The sequence below is a fragment of the Silurus aristotelis genome (assembly GCF_946808225.1).
Source record: "Silurus aristotelis genome assembly, chromosome: 13".
Classification (NCBI taxonomy): domain Eukaryota; kingdom Metazoa; phylum Chordata; class Actinopteri; order Siluriformes; family Siluridae; genus Silurus; species Silurus aristotelis.
The window spans coordinates 2422430-2442100 of record NC_139586.1 but is presented as its reverse complement, the minus strand read 5'-3'; the positions used below and the strand labels follow the sequence as shown (position 1 = coordinate 2442100).

The following is a 19671-nucleotide window of genomic DNA, read 5'->3' as shown; positions in this document are numbered from 1 at the left end:
CGTTCTAATGTCTGAATTTAAACAGTGAGCGTAAGGGCACACGTGCAGTTGCTCTATCGTTAGCTTTGTGTCTACAGCACTGTTCTTTAAACCGCAAATGAAGCTTCGTCTAGTTCTAAGTGCCGCTACGAACAGCACGTGTTGAGCTTTTTAATGCCATTTTAACGTTTACAGGTGGAAAGTTTGCTGCTAGTGATGGAAGATGAAAGATTTAACCAATTTTTTACCCTTAACTTGTACTGGACAAAAAGAGGCAATAGATGCCCTTATCTAGAGCAACTTACAGCTCAGCATGTGGAGGGTTAAGGGCCTTGCTCAAGGGCCCAGCAGTGGCAGCTTGGTGGTGCTGGGAATTGAACTTGTGATCTTCTGATCCAACACCAGTGTAATAACTCTGAATGTTTCAGGGACTGGTGAATGCAAATTCACTGTGTTCTGGATGCATGTTGATGTTTTTTTCTGCTTAACAGGACCATACATTGTGTATCTTGTATTAGAGCAGTTCAAATCTAGTGATTTGAGTACAATTCTCTCATACTGACCACTGGATGTTCAACATGGCACCTCATGGTAAAGACTCCTAAAGGATTTGAGAAGTAGAATTGTTGCTCTCCACAAAGACAGCCATGGAAGAGGATCATCAAAAACTAGTATACCAGTGTGCCACTTTTTTCGGCTCCAAACAAAAGTGGGGCATCAGGCAGGTGCGGAGGTTAGATGGAGTCAGGTTCACTGCTATACAGTGCTAGAGGAAGAAAAGTAACACGTTATTAGGCAGCTGGACATTGCGTCCAAACATGGTGTACTTTGAGCCAAAATGAACTCTAGAAAACGATTCGAAGCTGTTGCATCTTAACTAGGATGGAGAGCCAGAAGGTAACACAGACTTGAGGGCGTCTTGGGATATAAAGCATCAAGCCTCTCTACTGTCAACAAACCTGAGGGAACGCTTCAGTGTGTTCTTGTGTTTATTTATGTATTTATTTATTAATGTTATGCAGGGATTAGTTGCTGCTCTTATACCTTTAAAAAAAAAAAGCTGAACAAAAACAAATAGGTTTTCAGTCTAGACCGAAAGGCAGACTTTTGCGTTTTGGGCATGAATTCGAGGACTGTTGTGTAACGTTTGGTGGAGAGAAAGCTTTGCCTCCTTCCATAGCCTTTGTCTAGGCTGTTCTAGGTACCAACAAAGAGCCTGCACCATTTCATTGCAAAACACCAAAATTGCCAAATATTTTTGCAAATTGAATCAGCCAAGAAAAAAAAAAAAAAAAAAAAATACAACTTGTTTATTGATCATACCCCGTGTAAGAAGCTTGCAAATGAATCGACTTTATATTTAGACATCTTGTGGAATACATTTTTTTTTTTTTTATTAATACAATTGTGTCCTTGCTCTTGGGGGAAACTGATTATTTAAAGTGAAATGAAATTTCATGAAACATAAAATGTGGCTGTAATTGGAGCTCTTTTGCGAGAGCAGAATGGAGTACTGCTGCGGGGTACAGCCACTGTACAATTTGCATGTTAAAGATATAACAAGCATCCTTATCCGTTCGTCAGAACAAGAATAGTTGACCTTTTACGATTCGGAAATGATTTTGAAACCATGGCGTGTGCATGTCAGGGCAGATTGGCAGCTGGCATTTTGACGGGCTGGACATCACGGAAGCCGGGTAGGGAAGATCTGCGTATCTGTTCATAAGCGATGGTGTGAAAGAGAAAAGATCTCAATACAGGGATTTGCAAAGGTCAAAGAGGCAGTAATTACAGACCTCTCACTGATGAGAACATGTATTTAATGTCTCCATTTTGTCAGAACGTCTTTGTTGGCGCCGTTCCGGTTGCATTTGAACTTTCCCGAGCCGCTTCAGGACGCCTGACCTTGTTGTGCCGATGTTTGATGGTCCCGTGGCATCAGAATCCTCTCTCCATTTGTTGTGCGCCGCTGGAAGCAAACCTCTGGAGCTGTCGCTTGTGTTGTGGGGAGGTGGTAGTTCAATGCTTCATTCATTGGACCTTGGACCAGAAGGTCATAAGATCAAATCCCAACACCACCAAGCTAGGGTCTTGAGCAAGAACCTTAATCCTCAGCTGCTCGCTTGTGAGACACTCCGGATCTGCCAAATGCCGTAAATGAAACGTGTATGTTGTAGGAAGGGTTTAAGGTTTTGAACTTCTGATGTTCTGATCAGAAGGTAGTGTGTTTAAATTCCACCACTGTGGGGCCCTTCAGCAAGGCCCTCACTGAAATCTGCCAAATTTTGTGAATGTTGTCAGGTTCTCAGACACTGCCGTTTTTACGAGATATCACAAGATCTTTTTCCCCCCGAACTTAGTTATATTTTAAATTGAATGCGTAAAATTTGCTCAATTTACACATTTAATCTTAAATCATAATGGAGAAAAAGAAAGGACTAAAAGTCCAGGTCAGTCTCTTTTCTTTTTTGGCCACTAAATCATCCCACACGTGTTTCTCTCACACCTCCATGCCCCCCTTTATTCTCTGTTATTAAACTCTTCTCACCCTTTCTGTCTTCTCCATCAGTGGCCCAGCAGGCTCCCTCCTCTATCTCTGTATCTGTTTTTTTTCTTCTTCTTCGTTTTTTCTCTCTTGCTTGTTCTTGTTTTTTCATGTGCACTTCATATAACTAAACCAACCCACCCATCCGTCTAGCCGTCTATCCATTATTCTACATCCCCGCCATAAAAGGCAACCACGGCGCTCGTCGTCCATCATTTCCCTTTCCTCCATTCTCCTTATCTTATTCTTTCAGTTGGAACGTTCGGCTCGTATTCTAGAGCTTTTGTCATTTGCACCGGACGAGATCAGGGTTATTCGGTCCGCTCGGTAATGACGTGGGCGTCACGAAGTGTCCTCCGACGTGCGCTCTCGGATCGGGATTTGGCATTCTGTGCAGCGTCCTACAGTCAGCGATCCGCATTCGCGTCAGGTTTTACTGCGCTCTTTGTAGCGCAGGGCTGGCGTACGCGTACACGTCTATAAATAGACCGCTGTATGTGTGTGTCGGTTCCTACTTGAACACAAGCGAACACGCACAGTACATGAACCGCGTTCAAAGGACGCCACCCCAAAATGCTATTTTATGTATACAGTATTGTACTCTATTAACATTGTACTTCATTTTATAATTTATAATGATATTTTTATTAACACATTTCTTTATTTCAACATAAAACTCCAATAAAACCGTTCCCTATAAGTGTTTTGGTCTATCGTGCTGAAAGAGCGGGAAAATCATCCAAACAAATTAGTTCTGTGGCAAATGCAATTCCGGGAAATACCATGGGGGGCGTGAGATTTAAACCGCGGTAAAGCGGAGGATTACTGTATATTGTTTAAAAGAAGGCTTCTCTTCTATAGCTATTATTTCTGGAGAAGAAAATAATTCCTACCCTACACTGATCTATCCTGCCCCCTTTTTCTTTTCGCACCACACTTAAAGAATAGCTGATGAGTGAGATCTAACTGCACTCTATTATTTGCCCCCCACCCTCTCCCCTCAGTATGACCCAGACCCATGTTATTAACGTCTAAAGTAAGGATAGAAAGTACGTAGGCTGTAGCGTAGGAGGACGAAAGGAGAAAAGGAGGTCGTCAGTAATTAAGACCAGCAAAGAAATTATTGATGGACTGATTGATAACAGGGAGATAAATTATGTATGGGGGGAGAAAGTGTGATAAACAAACACCTTTTGGTTTAAAATAAATGCAGTGCTGATTGGAATGGGGTGTTAATTATGCAGTAAAAAAAATAAATCACAGGATTCGAGGAATAATTTGTGTAAAATGTATGCAATAATTAACTGCTGTAATTCTTAGTCCAGAGATGCCATGTAGGCTTCTCCTCTCCCTCTGGCTGTGGTATCAGAGAGGGTTATTAGATCGTTTCTTCTGCTTTCTGTTGTTGTTGTTTTTTTTTCTTACCAGCAGGTCATCAAATTATGTGAAATGTAGCTAAAATGATCTCAGACCTCAAGTCCACATGCGAGAGAAGGCGTGAGAATGGCAGAAGCTCCTCTGAAAGATCTTCATCACAATCTTGAATGTTCCTCTTTCTCCGTATGGCAGGTCGTAATTCGTTACTGCGTTTAAGCAGCGTTTAATCTTTACTTTAACTTCACTCCATTTCAAAGTCAATCGTTTTACTTTTTAACTCGACTCTTTTTTTTTTTTTTTTTTTTTTTTTTTTTGTCCCTTTTTGTTTATGAGGATAAAAACGTAACTGGTCAAACACACAGCGATCCACCAATCAGGGTCGCGTGCTGGGTTGTGAGTTTGTTTTGATCGGCGCTTGGCGTGTATCTACTTATCGCCAACGTACAGTTCAGCGTCAGTCCAACAGCAAGCGGAACATTTGAAGAGGAATGAATGATGGAAGAAACTCCTGAGTCGAACTTTTTTCTTTTTTTTTTTTTTTTTTTTGGAAGTAGTTGAAAAGAGGGTTTTGGGCTCATGCTAATTTTAATAGACGTCAATCAGTGATAGACTCATTAATCTTATTCTATTAATAGATCAGTGTGCTGAGAGTCACAGAGTCTTTTCACATAAACTGAGTTGATTAAGCAAAGAGCCTTGTGATAAAACTGATAATAGGAACATTATAGCTGTAATAAATCATAGTCCTTTGGATACTTAAGTCCATTTGAAGGCAAAAACTTTTGTGTACTTTCCTCCACCACGGTTGCTCTTAGACCCGAGTCAATGTGCATAGAATCCTGCTTTATCTGGCACCTTTCTGAATCTCTTCCAGCTACAGAGCCGTGTTCAGACTATTTAGACGCTTTTTTTCTACTCGTTCATTCGCAATTCATCGCGTTTTAAATGCCAGTTCAATCAACAGTTTGTCCTTCAGAACATTGGGTTTAATATCTCAAAGTGAAAACTGTTAATATAGTCTTGGATGAAGAGGAACATGGGATATACTGCTTATGAACATCTCAACATCTATATATTGATATGGACAAAAGCTTGTGGACGCCTGACTATTAGAGATGGATTGGTATGTGCTTTTTAAACGTCCAATTCCACATTTAGTCCCCGTTTGCTATTATAATATCTGCAACGCTTTCAGGAAGATGTTCTACTAGATTTTGGAGTGCGCTCATGGAGATTTGAGCTCATTCAGATAGTTTGTAAGGTCAGGTACCGATGTAGGTGAGGCGAGGAGGCCTGGGGTGCAGTCGCCATTCACTTTAATCAACCATGTAAAATAGAGGTCGACCGATTTATTTAAAACCGATAGTTTTTCCAGGTCGCGTCCATTTTTTTATACTTACGAGACGCCAAGTGCCGTTTGGGTTTGTTTTGCTTGTTTTAACTCGCAGAACTGCACGGAGAGCGCTACAGTATAATATCTTTAATTATAATGTATCATTTTTTAAATTTATATCATTAGGAGTCATATTTATTTTATGATACGGTACTGTTTTATTTTTACAAAAAGTTCAGTACTGTTTTACATGGAATGTAATGGGGTTTGTTTCTTCGGGGTTTTTTTTTAAATACAGTATCCATTTTCAGCATATCGGTTGATTAATCGGTTATCAGCAAGTACCATCCAACCCAGGTTTCGGCTCATGTATGGCACATATTGTCAGGCTGGAACACGTTTGGGTCTCCTGCTGTGGTTCAGGTGATGCTTTTGCACCTAAAGACCTGCACACTTGTGCGCCTCCATAATGAAAGCATATCCATCCACAATAGTGTCTCTAAAACCTTTCTACGCATGTGTGATTTCCTCACCCACTGAAAGCTCGGCTTTGATTAAACCGCTGAATAGCTACTTTACGTGCCACGGAAAGAAAAAAATGGACGTGAGATTTTTTTTTTGAGATACTAGCTGCGTCCTCGAAGCTCCACTACTGCTGTGGAGTTAAAAGAAAAGGATAAGCGCCTGGTTAACGGCTAGCAAAACTAGCGCATCTGATAAATCCCCCCTCTTCACACACATATTTGTTTGTGTTTGTGTTTTTCTGTTCCTTCTGTTTGTTTTTGCCTTTTTTTTGTGTATGGATATACCGAAGCTTTTGCAGGGTTACGCCATCAAGACTGGGTGCACACACACTCACACACACTTTTTTTTTTTTTTTTAAACCTAGTGAAACACTTTTCTGTCAGATTTATTTTCTGTTTTCTTCTTCTTTCTCCCCTGATAAGCTCCGTGTGTGTGTGTGTGTGTGTGTGTGTGTTCTGAGGGATGTGCTGTAGTCAGTGATGATTTAGTTGCAGGCTTAAACCCAGTGTGCCTCGATTCTGCCTCAAGGTCTGTAGTGTCCACCTGGGCTGCTCTCTTCTCTCGAGGCAGCAGCTGCATAAAAGCCCGTGGCTTCAGGTTAACAACTCCGAATGTTCTTTCTTTCTTTTTTTTTTCCTTTCTTTTTACAAGCGGCCCAAGAAAATCGCAAATGCGCTGGATTTTGTTTAGAGGGAGAGGCTTGTAGGTGATGTATGAGCCAGTTAAGGGCTTGTCTGCTCCTTAAATCGCCAGGCTTTGCACTCTGATGTACTGTTCAGAGTCTTGCTTGTTGAATCGGTGGGCTTTGCTATGGTAACTCTCACTCAAGGGCATGAAAGTGAAATGAAACAGGAAAGCAGATTCTGATGATCTCTCTCTCTCTCTCTCTCTCTCTCTCTCTCTCTCTCTCTCTCTCTCTCTCTCTCTCTTTCTCTGTAGAAAAAGATGAGACTGGAGTGATGGACAGTCTGCTGGAAGCGCTGCAATCCGGGGCGGCTTTCCGAGACCGGAGGAAGCGAGCACCCAGGCCCCGAGGTGAGTCTCATCACTTTCATCACGTCTCCTCCACTTCTCGCCGATCTCATTCACTCGGCCTCTCGTTTGACATGCAGCCCCTACACCCCTCTCTTTTCTTCAGCAAGCTCTTCTTTAAGCCTTCGCCGTCTATCGGCCCGATTGCACTTCTCTCCGAGTGGCCGGCCTGAATGTATAATATCATATTAGTATATGGACCCTCAGGACCCGGTTTTCCTTCCCTCAGAAAGGTAAAGCACAGGGACATCTACCCTTTTTTTTTATTATGTCTGCTGTCTGGCTCTGATGTTCATTCAGGCTGGCTGATGTCACAGCTGGTTACAGAACCAAGCACCGCCAGTACGGCCTGCTCTGATCGCTCTGACGCCGGTCCGAGTGAATCCCCCCATCCTCATACACACACACACACACACACACACACACACACACACACATATATATATATATATATATATATATATATATATATATATATATATATATATATATATATATATATATTTTTATTTTTATTTTTTTAGATTATTATTCGGACATGGATCCGTCTGTCTGTCTATCTATCTATTTAACTGTCTGTCTGTCTCTCACTCTATCTATCTATCTATCTATCTATCTATCTATCTATCTATCTATCTATCTATCTATCTATCTATCTATCTATCTATCTATCTATCTATCTATCCATCTATCCATCTATCCAATCTGAGCTTTGGAACACTGGAAAAACCGGAATACGCACTATATCTCACAACGTGGGAGATGCGTACATCCCGGCAGCGTTTCAACGTATCGTACAACGCTACTATGTTTGCCTATCGTGCGAAACGTAGAACGTTTTTACATTTTGTCGTATCACTATCGTCATTGCAAGATCAAAAAATCAAAAAGTTGAACCATCTGAACTTAGAGACTATGTATGTGTGTGTGTGTGTGTGTGTGTGTATATATATATATAAATAAGATTAGAATCAATTAAACTTTATTGATGTACAGAGCCAATGAAATGCAGTTGGCACCTAATCAGGAGTTCATAAGGGTCCCAATTTACATTTATATACATAAACATATCAGTGTTATAAATGAGGGTATGTACAGGGGTGTGAGGGTCAATAACTTAAAGAGGGTGCAGTAAGAAATATATGCATATATAGTAATATACAATATACTGTGCAAAAAAAAAAATTGTGAATGAATATGGGTGAAATATTCATATTTAAAACTATCCAATCAAATCTCTTCTGCTTCTTTTTCTGTTGTTGAGTCGTAAAGGTGCCAGCATTTACACTTTAACCTCAGCATTTACACGTACTGACGCCATACTCCTGTAAAGCAGGAGAAAACCACACTCCTCTGCTTGTCACGTGAAGCAGCACTCAGACATAAAACAAACGAAATAGAGCTAGCACCAAAAAGTCAAAGCTAGGAGCTGGAAATGAATCGCCCTCTGTCTGAGGAGCCAATAAAAAACATGCAGGGGAAAAGAAAAAACAGGTCTTTGTGGTATTGACACTCCTACATTGGACGAATCTGCTACATCTATAAAGCCAGACTCAAACAAACCATGCAGCTTTTCTTTTTTTGCAACCACGTCGGATTGCATTCGGCGTCCCTCTCGAGAAACCGAGCTCTAACGTGGCACCTGTGTCTCGGCGCCACCTTTACATTCGTCCTTACAAAAGTAGGAACTGTTCAGTAGTGCAAGAACAGGGGGAAAAAAAAAAACGCCTTAAGAACACCTCGGATTAGCATGTCATCTTTATTTGTGATTTGTACTTGCACAGGAATAGAGCTCCCACACTCAGGAATATACTTTTACCACACACACACACACACAGTTGTAGAATAATGTTGCCGCATAATATTAAATTGATGCTACTAATAAACCGACGCTGGAGCGCGAACCAGACGCCGCAACAGTCTAGAAGACTAGAATAACCCTAGGAATCATTCCGGGGAGATTAATCCGAAGATCTGCGCACAACTACACACATATTGTATATCAAATAGGAAAGCTATGAACTCCAAATGAACTCGACAATGAAGGAAAAAAACAGTTCTTGTAATACCTCTACAGTGAATTCATACCCCTTTTGGGAATATCTCCCTAAAAAAAAAACACGTGTTTAGAGGAAACTTGCTTATCTGCATGTTTTATCGTGTGGGTCTGAGTTTTGTTGTTATTTTTTCCAGTACTCGCTCATACTTTATTTTTTTCTGCTGTTCCACAGATGAAGCGACTCAAATGGTCAGCCAAAGGCCAGTTCTGAAAGACTGCAACCATGGTAAATAAAAAAGCAAACCGAAAATATTTCTCCCGTCGCCGTGCTTGGCTCATGTCCCCATTTTTTTCTTTTCTTTTCTTTTCCACCTTCCTTATTTATTAATGCTACGACCTGACCTCAGTCCCCCTTCGTTAAGGGTGCGCTTCTCCTGTCTCGGCTGCTGTTCATAAACCGATCCCCCCCTCTAGAAATTGAGATTGATCAAACCGGTCTTCTAACGCGCTCCACGTGCTGCAACATTACTCGTAATTGTGATACATTACCGTCAATTATTACCAGTTACGACTTTCGATGATGTGCTCGTTGCCTTGTGGAAGCCCTTTGACCTGATCGGACCGCTTATGTATCGCAGTTTATCATCGTTCTTCTTGCATGTTCTCTCCGCTTTAACATCTGCTTGCCTTTTTTTTTTTTTTATCCCGTCCTTTGTACAATCGTACGTCTGCCGGTGATTGGGCGCTTTGGCGTAGGTGGATTTTTCGTTCTTTTCTTTTTTTTTTCCCTGCCAAAGTAGGGATTGTTGCTAATGTGCATGCATTAGCTCCGATGACAGCTTCGTGTTAATGCCCTCCGGAGCTGCACACAGAGACTTGTTGATTGCCCACCTGTCAAAGTGGCACTTCACGAGCAGTCTGTCAGTTAGGTTGGGATTTTATTGGTTTGGTAGCAATGGGGAAAGGGGATTGAATGGAGAAGCTCAATTTTTTATTGTGTGTATGTGTGTGTGTTTTATTATATATAGACAGGGTGTTAAGGTGCAGACTGTTGGGTAGCTGCTGTATCGACTTGTTCTGTACATTTGAACCTCCCTGCATTTGTGCAAGCTTCGTATTATCCATCTGCTTACGAAGACGTCGAAATCCTAATGAGACCATATTCAATTTTCTTGGAATTCATATACGGTGGGAGTTGAGAGTGTGTGTGCGTCATCAGCACACGAGAAACAACAACGGCTGCCTCATCAAGGTTGCGCTATAATTACTACTGAAGCGCTTATGATAATTAAACTATAACCTTATTAGGCTATTATTGCTTTTGATGGGAGACTCCTCGGCTGGTACATGAATACAATTATAGACGATTCTCACTCGGCTGTTTCTCTCTCTCTCTCTCTCTCTCTCTCTCTCTCTCTCTCTCTCTCTCTTTCTGTCTCTCTCTCTTAAACACGATTAAATGAGGACGAAGACAAAAGACATATTTAATAGGTATTAGGGGTGTGAGGGTACACAAAATCAACGGTTCGGTACGTAGTTGGGTTTGTCAGTCACGGTAAGTAAACTTGGGGGGGGGGGGGGGGCACATGCATAAAATTGCTTTTATTATTAATATTTTATTATTAACTTTTGTGAACAGCTCATACGCTTTGTTGAAAATATAAAAAAAAAAATATTTAAAATTCAATAAATAAATGTAATACACTTAAAAAAAAAAATCAATAGATTCAGTTGAGTAATTGTTGAATCGATGAAATAAAATTAAATAAAAGGAAAGTTGTGATTTCATCGTTTACTTTTTTTTTTAGACCCCCGTTTGGAAATACAGATGTGCATATGAGTGTGTGATGTGTTTAACTGTGCTACTTATTTCAGCATTCTTTTAACAAATGTCTTCATTCCTTCCACCCTTTATTCTTCACTCCCTCAATATGCGGAATCGGCAGGATTTTCTCCTTTTAAGAGAAATTTTTGATGCTGGACAAACAGAATAACGCGAAAGAATCCGTATCTCTAGACCGTCGTAATAGTGGCGGTTTCTCTCATTCACAAAACCAAATGGTATATCGCGTGAGTCGCCACAGTGACACAGTTCAATAATAATATAAAAAATATCAGTGACACTGAGCTCAACGTGCGAGGCGAAGACTAAACAAACTTGTGGTCCGCCACGTAATACGTTTGTGATTGAACAAAATGAAACATGAAAAATGAAACATTATTGCGTTCAGTGCACATATTGGGTACAAATATGGGTATATGTGAATACCTGGAGTTGTAACATTCCTGGTGCGGTGAAACAGCCCCCATGGAGGACACGCTGGTCCTCTGAGGATGCAACGAGGACGCGCCGTCTCTCGCCGTGTCGTCCATCGATGTGCCGTCCCTCGCCGTGCCCTTGTCTCTGTGCTCTGAAAGCGCCCCGGCTGAGTAATTGAGCCCCGGGCCTCGGCACCTCCGTGTAGGCCCGAGTTCCACCGATCCCCAGCGTAGACCTGGCTAATTAGCTCTCATCTCACACCAGGCCTCCGTCCCATTCATCTTCATTTTCACCCTGCTATCTGCTTTTTAAATAAAACTCCACAGTGTCGCATGCTAACACACTCAGCACGCTAAAGGCCCCCCCGGTCCCCTCGGTGCTCTACCTCACAGCCTAAACTTAATTACTTGTTATTTGCACAGCACCATGTGCTGAGACGAGCTCTCTCTCTCTCTCACTCTCTCTCTCTCTCTCTCTCACTCTCTCTCTCTCTCACACTCTCACTCTCTCGGTTTACGTCAGGACGGGAGGATTTTCCTGTACGTCTTGTCCGTGTATGTGTGTGTACAGTAATCAGTATCAGGCCCGGATATAACGTTCGGACAGTATCTATTCGGTCGCAGAGCGCTTATGTAGATTATGCAGATGGGTCGCTAATGGCGCTTCAAATGTTCTATATGCGAATACGATGCTAATTTGCACAAACATTAAACGTACTGTAGAGTGCCAAGGGACCTAATCACACACAGATACAGTAATGGTTTATAAGTGAGCACCGTGGGGGAGGGGGGTGTTTTTGACTTGGGCGTTAATTACTCAGAGTTCGTTCATTAGGGTTGCATTAGGAGGTGATTTGGATTCAGGTTTCTTGTATTTCACTTGGATTGTAAAGTCTTCACAGATTAAATCGGAAAATTAGATCTAAAACTAAATCTGCTTTCTGGTACTGGGCAAAGTGTAAATGCGAACTGCTGCAGTGGTGAGGCGTGAACACTCCAGGTCTCGTAATGGAAATCATTGTCATCTGATCCAATTCTGGCTAATATTCTTCAGATCTTTGGTGTGGTGTGTCTTTGGCTAGGCAAGGGCAAGGGCCTGATGGCTAACTTGGCATTTGCGTAGCAGTTTTTGTTACGGGGTTGGGTTGCTAGCCCAAATGCCCGCCCTCCTCCTCTCACACCCTTGGTTGGGGTACTTTATCCCCATTTCCACAACTGAGCACCCATGTGGTGTTAGGTGCCCATGAGTGGCAGCCTGGTTTGCACACACTGCAGGGGGGATTTTGGCCCACTCCTCCACACAGATCTTCTCTAGATCAATAAGGTTTTTGGCCTGTCGCTGAGAAACACGGAGTTTGAGCTCCCTCCAAAGATTCTCTATTGGGTTTAGGTCTGGAGACTGGCTAGGCCACGCCAGAACCTTGATATGCTTCTTACAGAGCCACTCCTTGGTTATCCTGGCTGTGTGCTTCGGGTCATTGTCATGTTGGAAGACCCAGCCTCGACCCATCTTCAATGCTTTAACTGAGGGAAGGAGGTTGTTCCCCAAAATCTCGCAATACATGGCCCCGGTCATCCTCTCCTCAATACAGTGCAGTCGCCCTGTCCCATGTGCAGAAAAACACCCCCAAAGCATGATGCTACCACCCTCATGCTTCACAGTAGGGATGGTGTTCTTGGGATGGTACTCATCATTCTTCTTCCTCCAAACACGTTCAGTGGAATTATGACCCAAAAGTTCTATTTTGGTCTCATCTGACTACATGACTACGTGGACCTTTTTTCACCAAGCTGCTTGGCAATTTCCCCGTAGCCCTTTCCAGCCTTGTGGAGGTGTACAATTTTGTCTCTAGTGTCTTTGGACAGCTCTTTGGTCTTGGTCATGTTAGTAGTTGGATTCTTACTGATTGTATGGGGTGGACAGGTGTCTTTATGCAGCTAACGACCTCAAACAGGTGCATCTAATTTAGGATAATAAATGTAGTGGAGGTGGACATTTTAAAGGCAGACTAACAGGTCTTTGAGGGTCAGAATTCTAGCTGATAGACAGGTGTTCAAATACTTATTTGCAGCTGTATCATACAAATAAATAGTTTAAAAATCATATATTGTGATTTCTGGATTTTTTTTTTTAGATTATGTCTCACAGTGGACATGCACCAACGATGACAATTTCAGACCCCTCAATGATTTTTAAGTGGGAGAACTTGCAAAATAGCAGGGTGTTCAAATACTTCTTTTCCTCACTGTAAGTGAATTACGTATTAGAGTTTTTGTGTATTTGGTGGGCGGAGTTAGTTTTTTCTATTGGGTCAGTTTTGCACCAGACGTCTAACATTCAACCCAAATTGTGATTTCTACCTGTGATTTCTTGGCCTGTAAAGGAAATGAAGGCATTAAGGTTTGTGTGTGCGTTTTATTTTTTTTATTTTTTTTTACTGTACACACCCGGCTTGCGTTTTCGTTCTAGTCCTCGATGTGACTTGTTATTTATCATGATCATTAAAGGATTGACTATCAGTCAGCCGGTCACAGGCTGGGCGACTAACAGAAAGACGGATGATAAAGTTTGTCAGCGCCCCCTCCGCGTCTTAGCTCCCTCCTCCCTCCTGCCTGCGCGCTGTAAATACCCCTCCGTAATTGATCTCCTGGGTTTTGATGTTTCACACTCCAGCAGCACGGCGGAGAGAATTAAAACGGAAACTTCTTTTGCAAAGAGACACCGTAATTAAGCACAGAAAGCTCCGCGAACCGGTCAGCTTGTGCGTAGCCATTATTTCAGATGCCCCCGGATTGGGAGGGCGCTGGGTGTCTCACTACAGAGCTTCCATGGCAGCTCGAAGTGATGTGACCAGGAATCGGGAGGCTGTACTGCGCCGCTACTGAAGTTCCTGCCCAATATTTGGATTTTATGGGTAATTTGTGGTGATGCAGACCACTGGGCACTTATGGGGTGGACTCCTTCCTTGGGTTTTATATTGATTTATTGATATATTTTTATTTTATATTTTATTGCTTTTTCAGAACCATTTGCGTTTTGTAGAATGTGCACAAAAACACACAATTTGCCTTTATTTCAAATCCCCCCAAAACCATAATGTGCTGAATGCATAATGCACTGGTTCATTGGATGTGGTTGAGATCGCTGCTTCTGCTAGAGATGATGTATGCGGTCGATGATGCTGTGGCTACAGTGAAAGGAGACGTGTTGAATCGTGTTTATTGGGTTTTGTTGCTTCAGTAATGACATTCATTCTCACACTGTATGAGATTCCTGTCTGTGATGCAACACTCTGTTCCTGTCAGCAGGAGAATAAGCATAGACTGTATGGCTGAAAGTAGAGTGGAAGAACTTGCACAGACCCTCTTGAACCCCTCTGAACACTGTTGACATGAGCAGGAACTTTCATCTCCTCAACATCAGGACCTGGTGTTATTGTCTCATTGTAATTCACAGGATTTGACTAACAACCACAGCACTAGAAAAAGCTCTGGAAGATATATCCATGGCTGCAAATATACATGGCAATATAGAATCAATTTGACTTACATACGATTGGCAAAAGTTTGTGGACACCTGGTCATACGTATGTGCTTTTTGAGCATCGCACGTCCATTCTATTTGCTCTTCTAATTCCCTTCACTCTTGTGGGAAGATGTTCCACTAGATTTTTGAAGTGTGATGTAGATATTTGTGTTCACCAGCCACAAGGGTGTTAGTAAAGTTAGGTGCTGATGTAGGTGATGTGAGAAGGCATGAGGTGACATTTATGTTCATCACAAATGTGTTCAGTCTGGTTGAGATCAGAGCGCTACAGCAGGCCACTCTGGATCTTCCTCACCAAACCTTGTAACTCGTATCTTCCTGGAGCTGGCTTTGGGCATCGCCATGCTGGAGCAGGTTCGGGTCTCCAAAATTGTATTTATTTTTTGTTCGTGGTAACGGTCTGTTACGCAGGAAAGGTCAGGTGTCCCAATACTTGTGTCCTTATAGTGTTGTTCAACAGGAAGTTCCCTGGAGCTTCTTCAACTCTTGGATTTTCATGTGCGGAATTTGACACAGGAAATTGTCAACAATAGAAACACAATGCATTACGAATCTATTAGGCGTGATTCCCTGATTAATACCTGACCCCACAAAGATTCCCTTTTTCTTTCTTTCTTTTTTTTTTTTTTTTTTTGGACCTTGAAATGAATTTGCAGTCGGCCTGGAAAGGTCAGCAAGCACTCGGTAAATTAAACCCTGGGAATGTTCACAGCTGGATGATTGAAGAAGCATGGAGCGTAACTAAAGGTTTTTTACGAACGCCTTTAATGGACACATGCAATGACCTTATCTGCTCCTGCTGGGAATCTTCGGATTAGTCGACTGAGCCGCAGCGCTCGTGTAGCTCCGATCTCGTGTTTCACAATTAATGTGTTTTTGCCCTTACTGATGGAAACCTGCCAATTTTGCCACTTCATTCACTCCACTTCTGTTACCGACCGTTGTTACACTGTAATGGACTAAAGCATCGGGGCACCTGGTTTTTCTGGCTATTCTTAGTTCTTTGGCAAACCGTCACCAAAAAGTTGGAGGCACACAATTGTTTGGGGACGTCTTTGGATGTGTGGAATGAAACTAGGACACCCAAACCAGTTCCAGCATGAACCATGCATGAATGGCATGGAAGATCTTGAGTGGCCTGTGTTTTCTCAACGCTCAAAGCATGATGGAACCCCAGGCCTTCCTTCTTGCAGTTAAATGAGCACAAATCTCCACAAGCACACTCTCGAATCCACTGATCTTCCCAGAAGAACCAAATGCGGATTGGGGGGATCCGCATATACCAAGATACATTTTTTGCTTTGAAATCTGACCCTCCGACTAGTTCATTTCAGGATGCGATCGTCACCTGAATCAAACCAGTTATCTGGAGAAAATGATTTTTTGTTGTAGTTGTAGTAATAGTAGCTCAGTCCTTTTGTCCTGAGGCAGCCTGAGCTATTATACCCGAAGTTGCTGGACTGAGTGTGTGTGTGTGTTTGTGAGGAAGTGTGGGTGAAATATGAACTTTTTCCCAATATGTTCTGGTGTCAAAGTAATTGCCCCTGCCTGTTTTAATAGGCTTTAAGAAACAGTGGTGCTGGGAGACCTAGCCAGCCGAGACTGCAGATTTGGAACACAGTATTCCACCGAGACTTTCGGACTGTACCGAACTTTACGGAGGACACCGCGAAGCATGTGCTACTTTTTCGCTTAGTGCTGAAGGAAAAATTGGACTGGAACGTTCTCCTGCTCGCATGTACAGCCTCAGGTTTGGGATCTTATCTCAGCATGAGGGGGAAACCCTCATTTTATTGTTTATCTTGTCGACTCTAGTAACAACAAGGACTTGTCACATGTACAGCACAGCATTGTCAGGAATCATATGTCAGAGCTCAGGATCAGCCATGATGTCTTGCTCAAGGACTCTACCAGTGGCAGATTGGCAGTGCTGGGGCCTTCCGATCACTCAGCATTCTTCTACTGAGATTCCTCATGTTCCTGGTCTCCACATAGCGGAACCATCTCAATCCAGCCTCTCACATCTTGTCTTCAAAACGTCCACCTTTAATATGCTCATTTGTAATCCTGTAACATTAACACTGAAGACATTCATACTATGGAAAAGATGATGTTTGGGATGATGTAGTAAAAAAAATTGTTAGCGTGAAGGAAAAGCAGCCAACAAGTACTCAATACCTTTTTTTAAATTTTTTTTCTTTTTATCAATATTATTATTAATTGTAACATCGTGCTCTCATACTCAAGACATCCAAAATTTGAAAAGAACACGTGCGAAAACGTCTTTAAACAGAAAAAATTGTCAAACAACCCAAAATAGGTATGATTTTTAGATCAGATCGTCCAAAGTCGCTACATTGAGTTTTGGTGACGGCTTTACACACGAGGTCGTCACTCGGAATGGTTTTTCCAACAATCTTCAAAGATTTCTCAGAGGTGTTAAGTACGTGTTGGCTACTTTTCCTTCACTCTAAAACCTAATTAAACAAATGTGTGTGTATGTATGTGTATATATATATATATAGTATACAAGTATAAGTATATACATATACACACACATACATAGTTTAGCCTTTAGAGCTTAAGATTCTCTCCTATCTCTAATACGACCCCGTGTCAAACCATCACGGCCGGTCGAATCACATCTGTACGTGCTCAGAGGCTTTCTGAGAGCGTCCTGTTTATCGATAGCGTCTGATGTTTTATTTTATAATTGCCATCAAAGATCTTTGCCTCATTTTTCTTCACATTTTTATTTCCCCTTCCTGCACAAATGGCAGCCAGAGAAAATGGAAAGCAATAGTTAATCACTAGCTCTCAGACCGAGAAAGAAAAGAGGAAGAGAGAGAGAGTGTTGAGTTGGTTGGTTGGCTGGTTGTTAAGGGGTGGGGGTGGGGGGGGGGGGACTTCTCTCCTTCTTTCTCATCCGCTCTCTAATTGATGCTTCATGTCATTGTTCTAAAAGTTGGAATGTCAAAACTCTTGATTTATTGGTATTTCGGAGCCATACATCATCTGAACATCACACGCAGGCCTTGTGCATTTTATTAGGATGAGTGATTAATTCAGAAAGGGCCTGTACAGAAACTCACTGACTGAACACACTCCCGAGTGCTATCAAACACACCACTCAGATTACTTACGCAGCTAGAACATCCAGAAAACACACACACATATTGAGATACACAGAGAGGTAGACCAAGTCACATGAAGAATCGAATTTAATCTATTTAAAAAAAGGAGGGGGAGGGGCTTAGGTCTAGTGTGTGTATTAAAGTGTTTCTCCAGGGTTCTTTTGGATTGTTTTAAAATCAGGTTTTTATTTTCATTTTATTTTTTTTTACACTGTGTGTGTGTGTGTGTGTGTGTGTGTGTGTGTGTGTGTGTGTGTGTGTGTGTGTGTGTGTGTGTGTGGTGGGGGGGGTTGTATGTGTAGTAAGTAGTGGGAGAGATGTTTTGCAGACCCTAATTAAAGCCAGTACACTGGGGAATGAGGAACCTGTACATTCATGGAAGTGCTAATGAATGTGGATTGCAAGCTCTCACGGGTCAGTGGACAAACTTTAAAGCAGTGGCGGGTCTGCGGTGTATTCACCCGGTGCTCAGGTTAATAAACATGCTGATGATAGGTTAATAAAGAAGTTATTAAACGTGCTAATGTGCTGATGCGTAGCAGAGCTCGACGCAGAGGCGCCGGCGCACACTCGAGCAACCGAAAGAAACCCGTTGGAACTCATCCCCCTCCCCTACGTACTCCCAAAAATCAGGGATCAGCACCTTGAAAAAGAAATATACGAGGTGGTATCAAAAAGTTTCGAGACAACTTCTGTTTACAAACAAGTGCTTTTAAGTACCTGGCGCTCCATGTGACTGTGCGGGCAGCCTTGTGCTGCCACCTGTTGGCGTGTCTCGAAACCTTTTTGAAAGCAAAACTGACAAAAGCTTCCTCTTCGCCCGTTGTTGTTCATATAACAAGCTATTAAGGAAAAAATTTTCTCGTTCTTGCCGCAGGATGTTATCGGAGTTAAGTACTGCTGCCTGGAGGACGCTTGTAGAATTACAATCAATTAACGTCGGATAAGCGATCACTGTGTCTCCTGTCTTCACAATGCACGCTTTGTTTTCACATCGAATCCCTTTCATTAATTACGTGCACCTCGTTTTCATACAAACCGATTGCTTTGACCTTTATTATAAGCTCTTGATTGAGAGCGCATTGCGTTGGAACGATAGCCGTCCGTCCCCCCCCCCCCCCCTCCCCCCTACAGGATATATTGGAATCCTCGCTGATAAACACTTAGTATTTGGACACCTGATGTTTCCAGCCATGTGTGTTTCTTCACCAAACATAGAGGCACGCAATTGTACAGAAGACCCAAACCTGTTCCACTGCCAGCTCCATGAATATATGCTTGACATGATGTGGAAGATCTCTTGCTATAAAGATCTGAGCTCAATCCTTATGGGATGACTGGAACGCTGACTAAACTCTCCACTGTTGATACTGGTGAAACTTCTTCCCAGAGGAGTGGAGGTTTTTATACCAGGACTAATTGTGGAATGGAATGTTCTAAATGTACATAACAAATGTTTGGTCAGGGTTCCACAAACTTTTGACGTCTGCACATTTGAGTGTGGAAAAGTATGGGCTTTTGAAATGATAATAATGTGTAGGAACCCTTTATACATTCTTGGTCGATCGTGTAATCATGCAGAGAGTTTAAAATGGTCACTTGTTGTCTTCCTCGTCCCGTTCGACGTGCTGCTGGAGGACTTTCGGACGAAGCTGCTCGCTCACTATTCAGAATGCGTTGTGCTTTACATCTGGTCTCCAAATACAGTGCACTTTTATTCTTCTCTCTTGTTTTGATCTCTTGCTTACTTGATCTTTCTCTTTTCCTTTCCCTCCCACACCACTTCTTATCTCTTTTTTCCTCCTTATGCTAGATTTCTCTCTCTGTCCATCTCTAGGGCTCTAGGTCTAGGTCAGTGGAAATGCATTGGATGCTCTTGAACAGAATCTGTTGGCGAAGCTCTTGAAGCACCTTGTTGGTCGTGCTGGAACGTTGAGGTTC

General features: G+C 42.3%; 1 protein-coding gene across 1 annotated transcript in view; it reads left to right on the top strand.

Moving 5' to 3' along the window:
- diaph3 (diaphanous-related formin 3) overlaps positions 1 to 19671 on the top strand; it is a 299346-nt gene that overhangs the window by 232661 nt on the left and 47014 nt on the right. Inside the window, exons 27-28 of the mRNA XM_083557759.1 lie at positions 6699 to 6794; positions 9023 to 9076. Of these exons, the coding sequence (XP_083413885.1) occupies positions 6699 to 6794; positions 9023 to 9076 (150 nt within the window). The remainder of the gene's footprint in view (positions 1 to 6698; positions 6795 to 9022; positions 9077 to 19671) is intronic.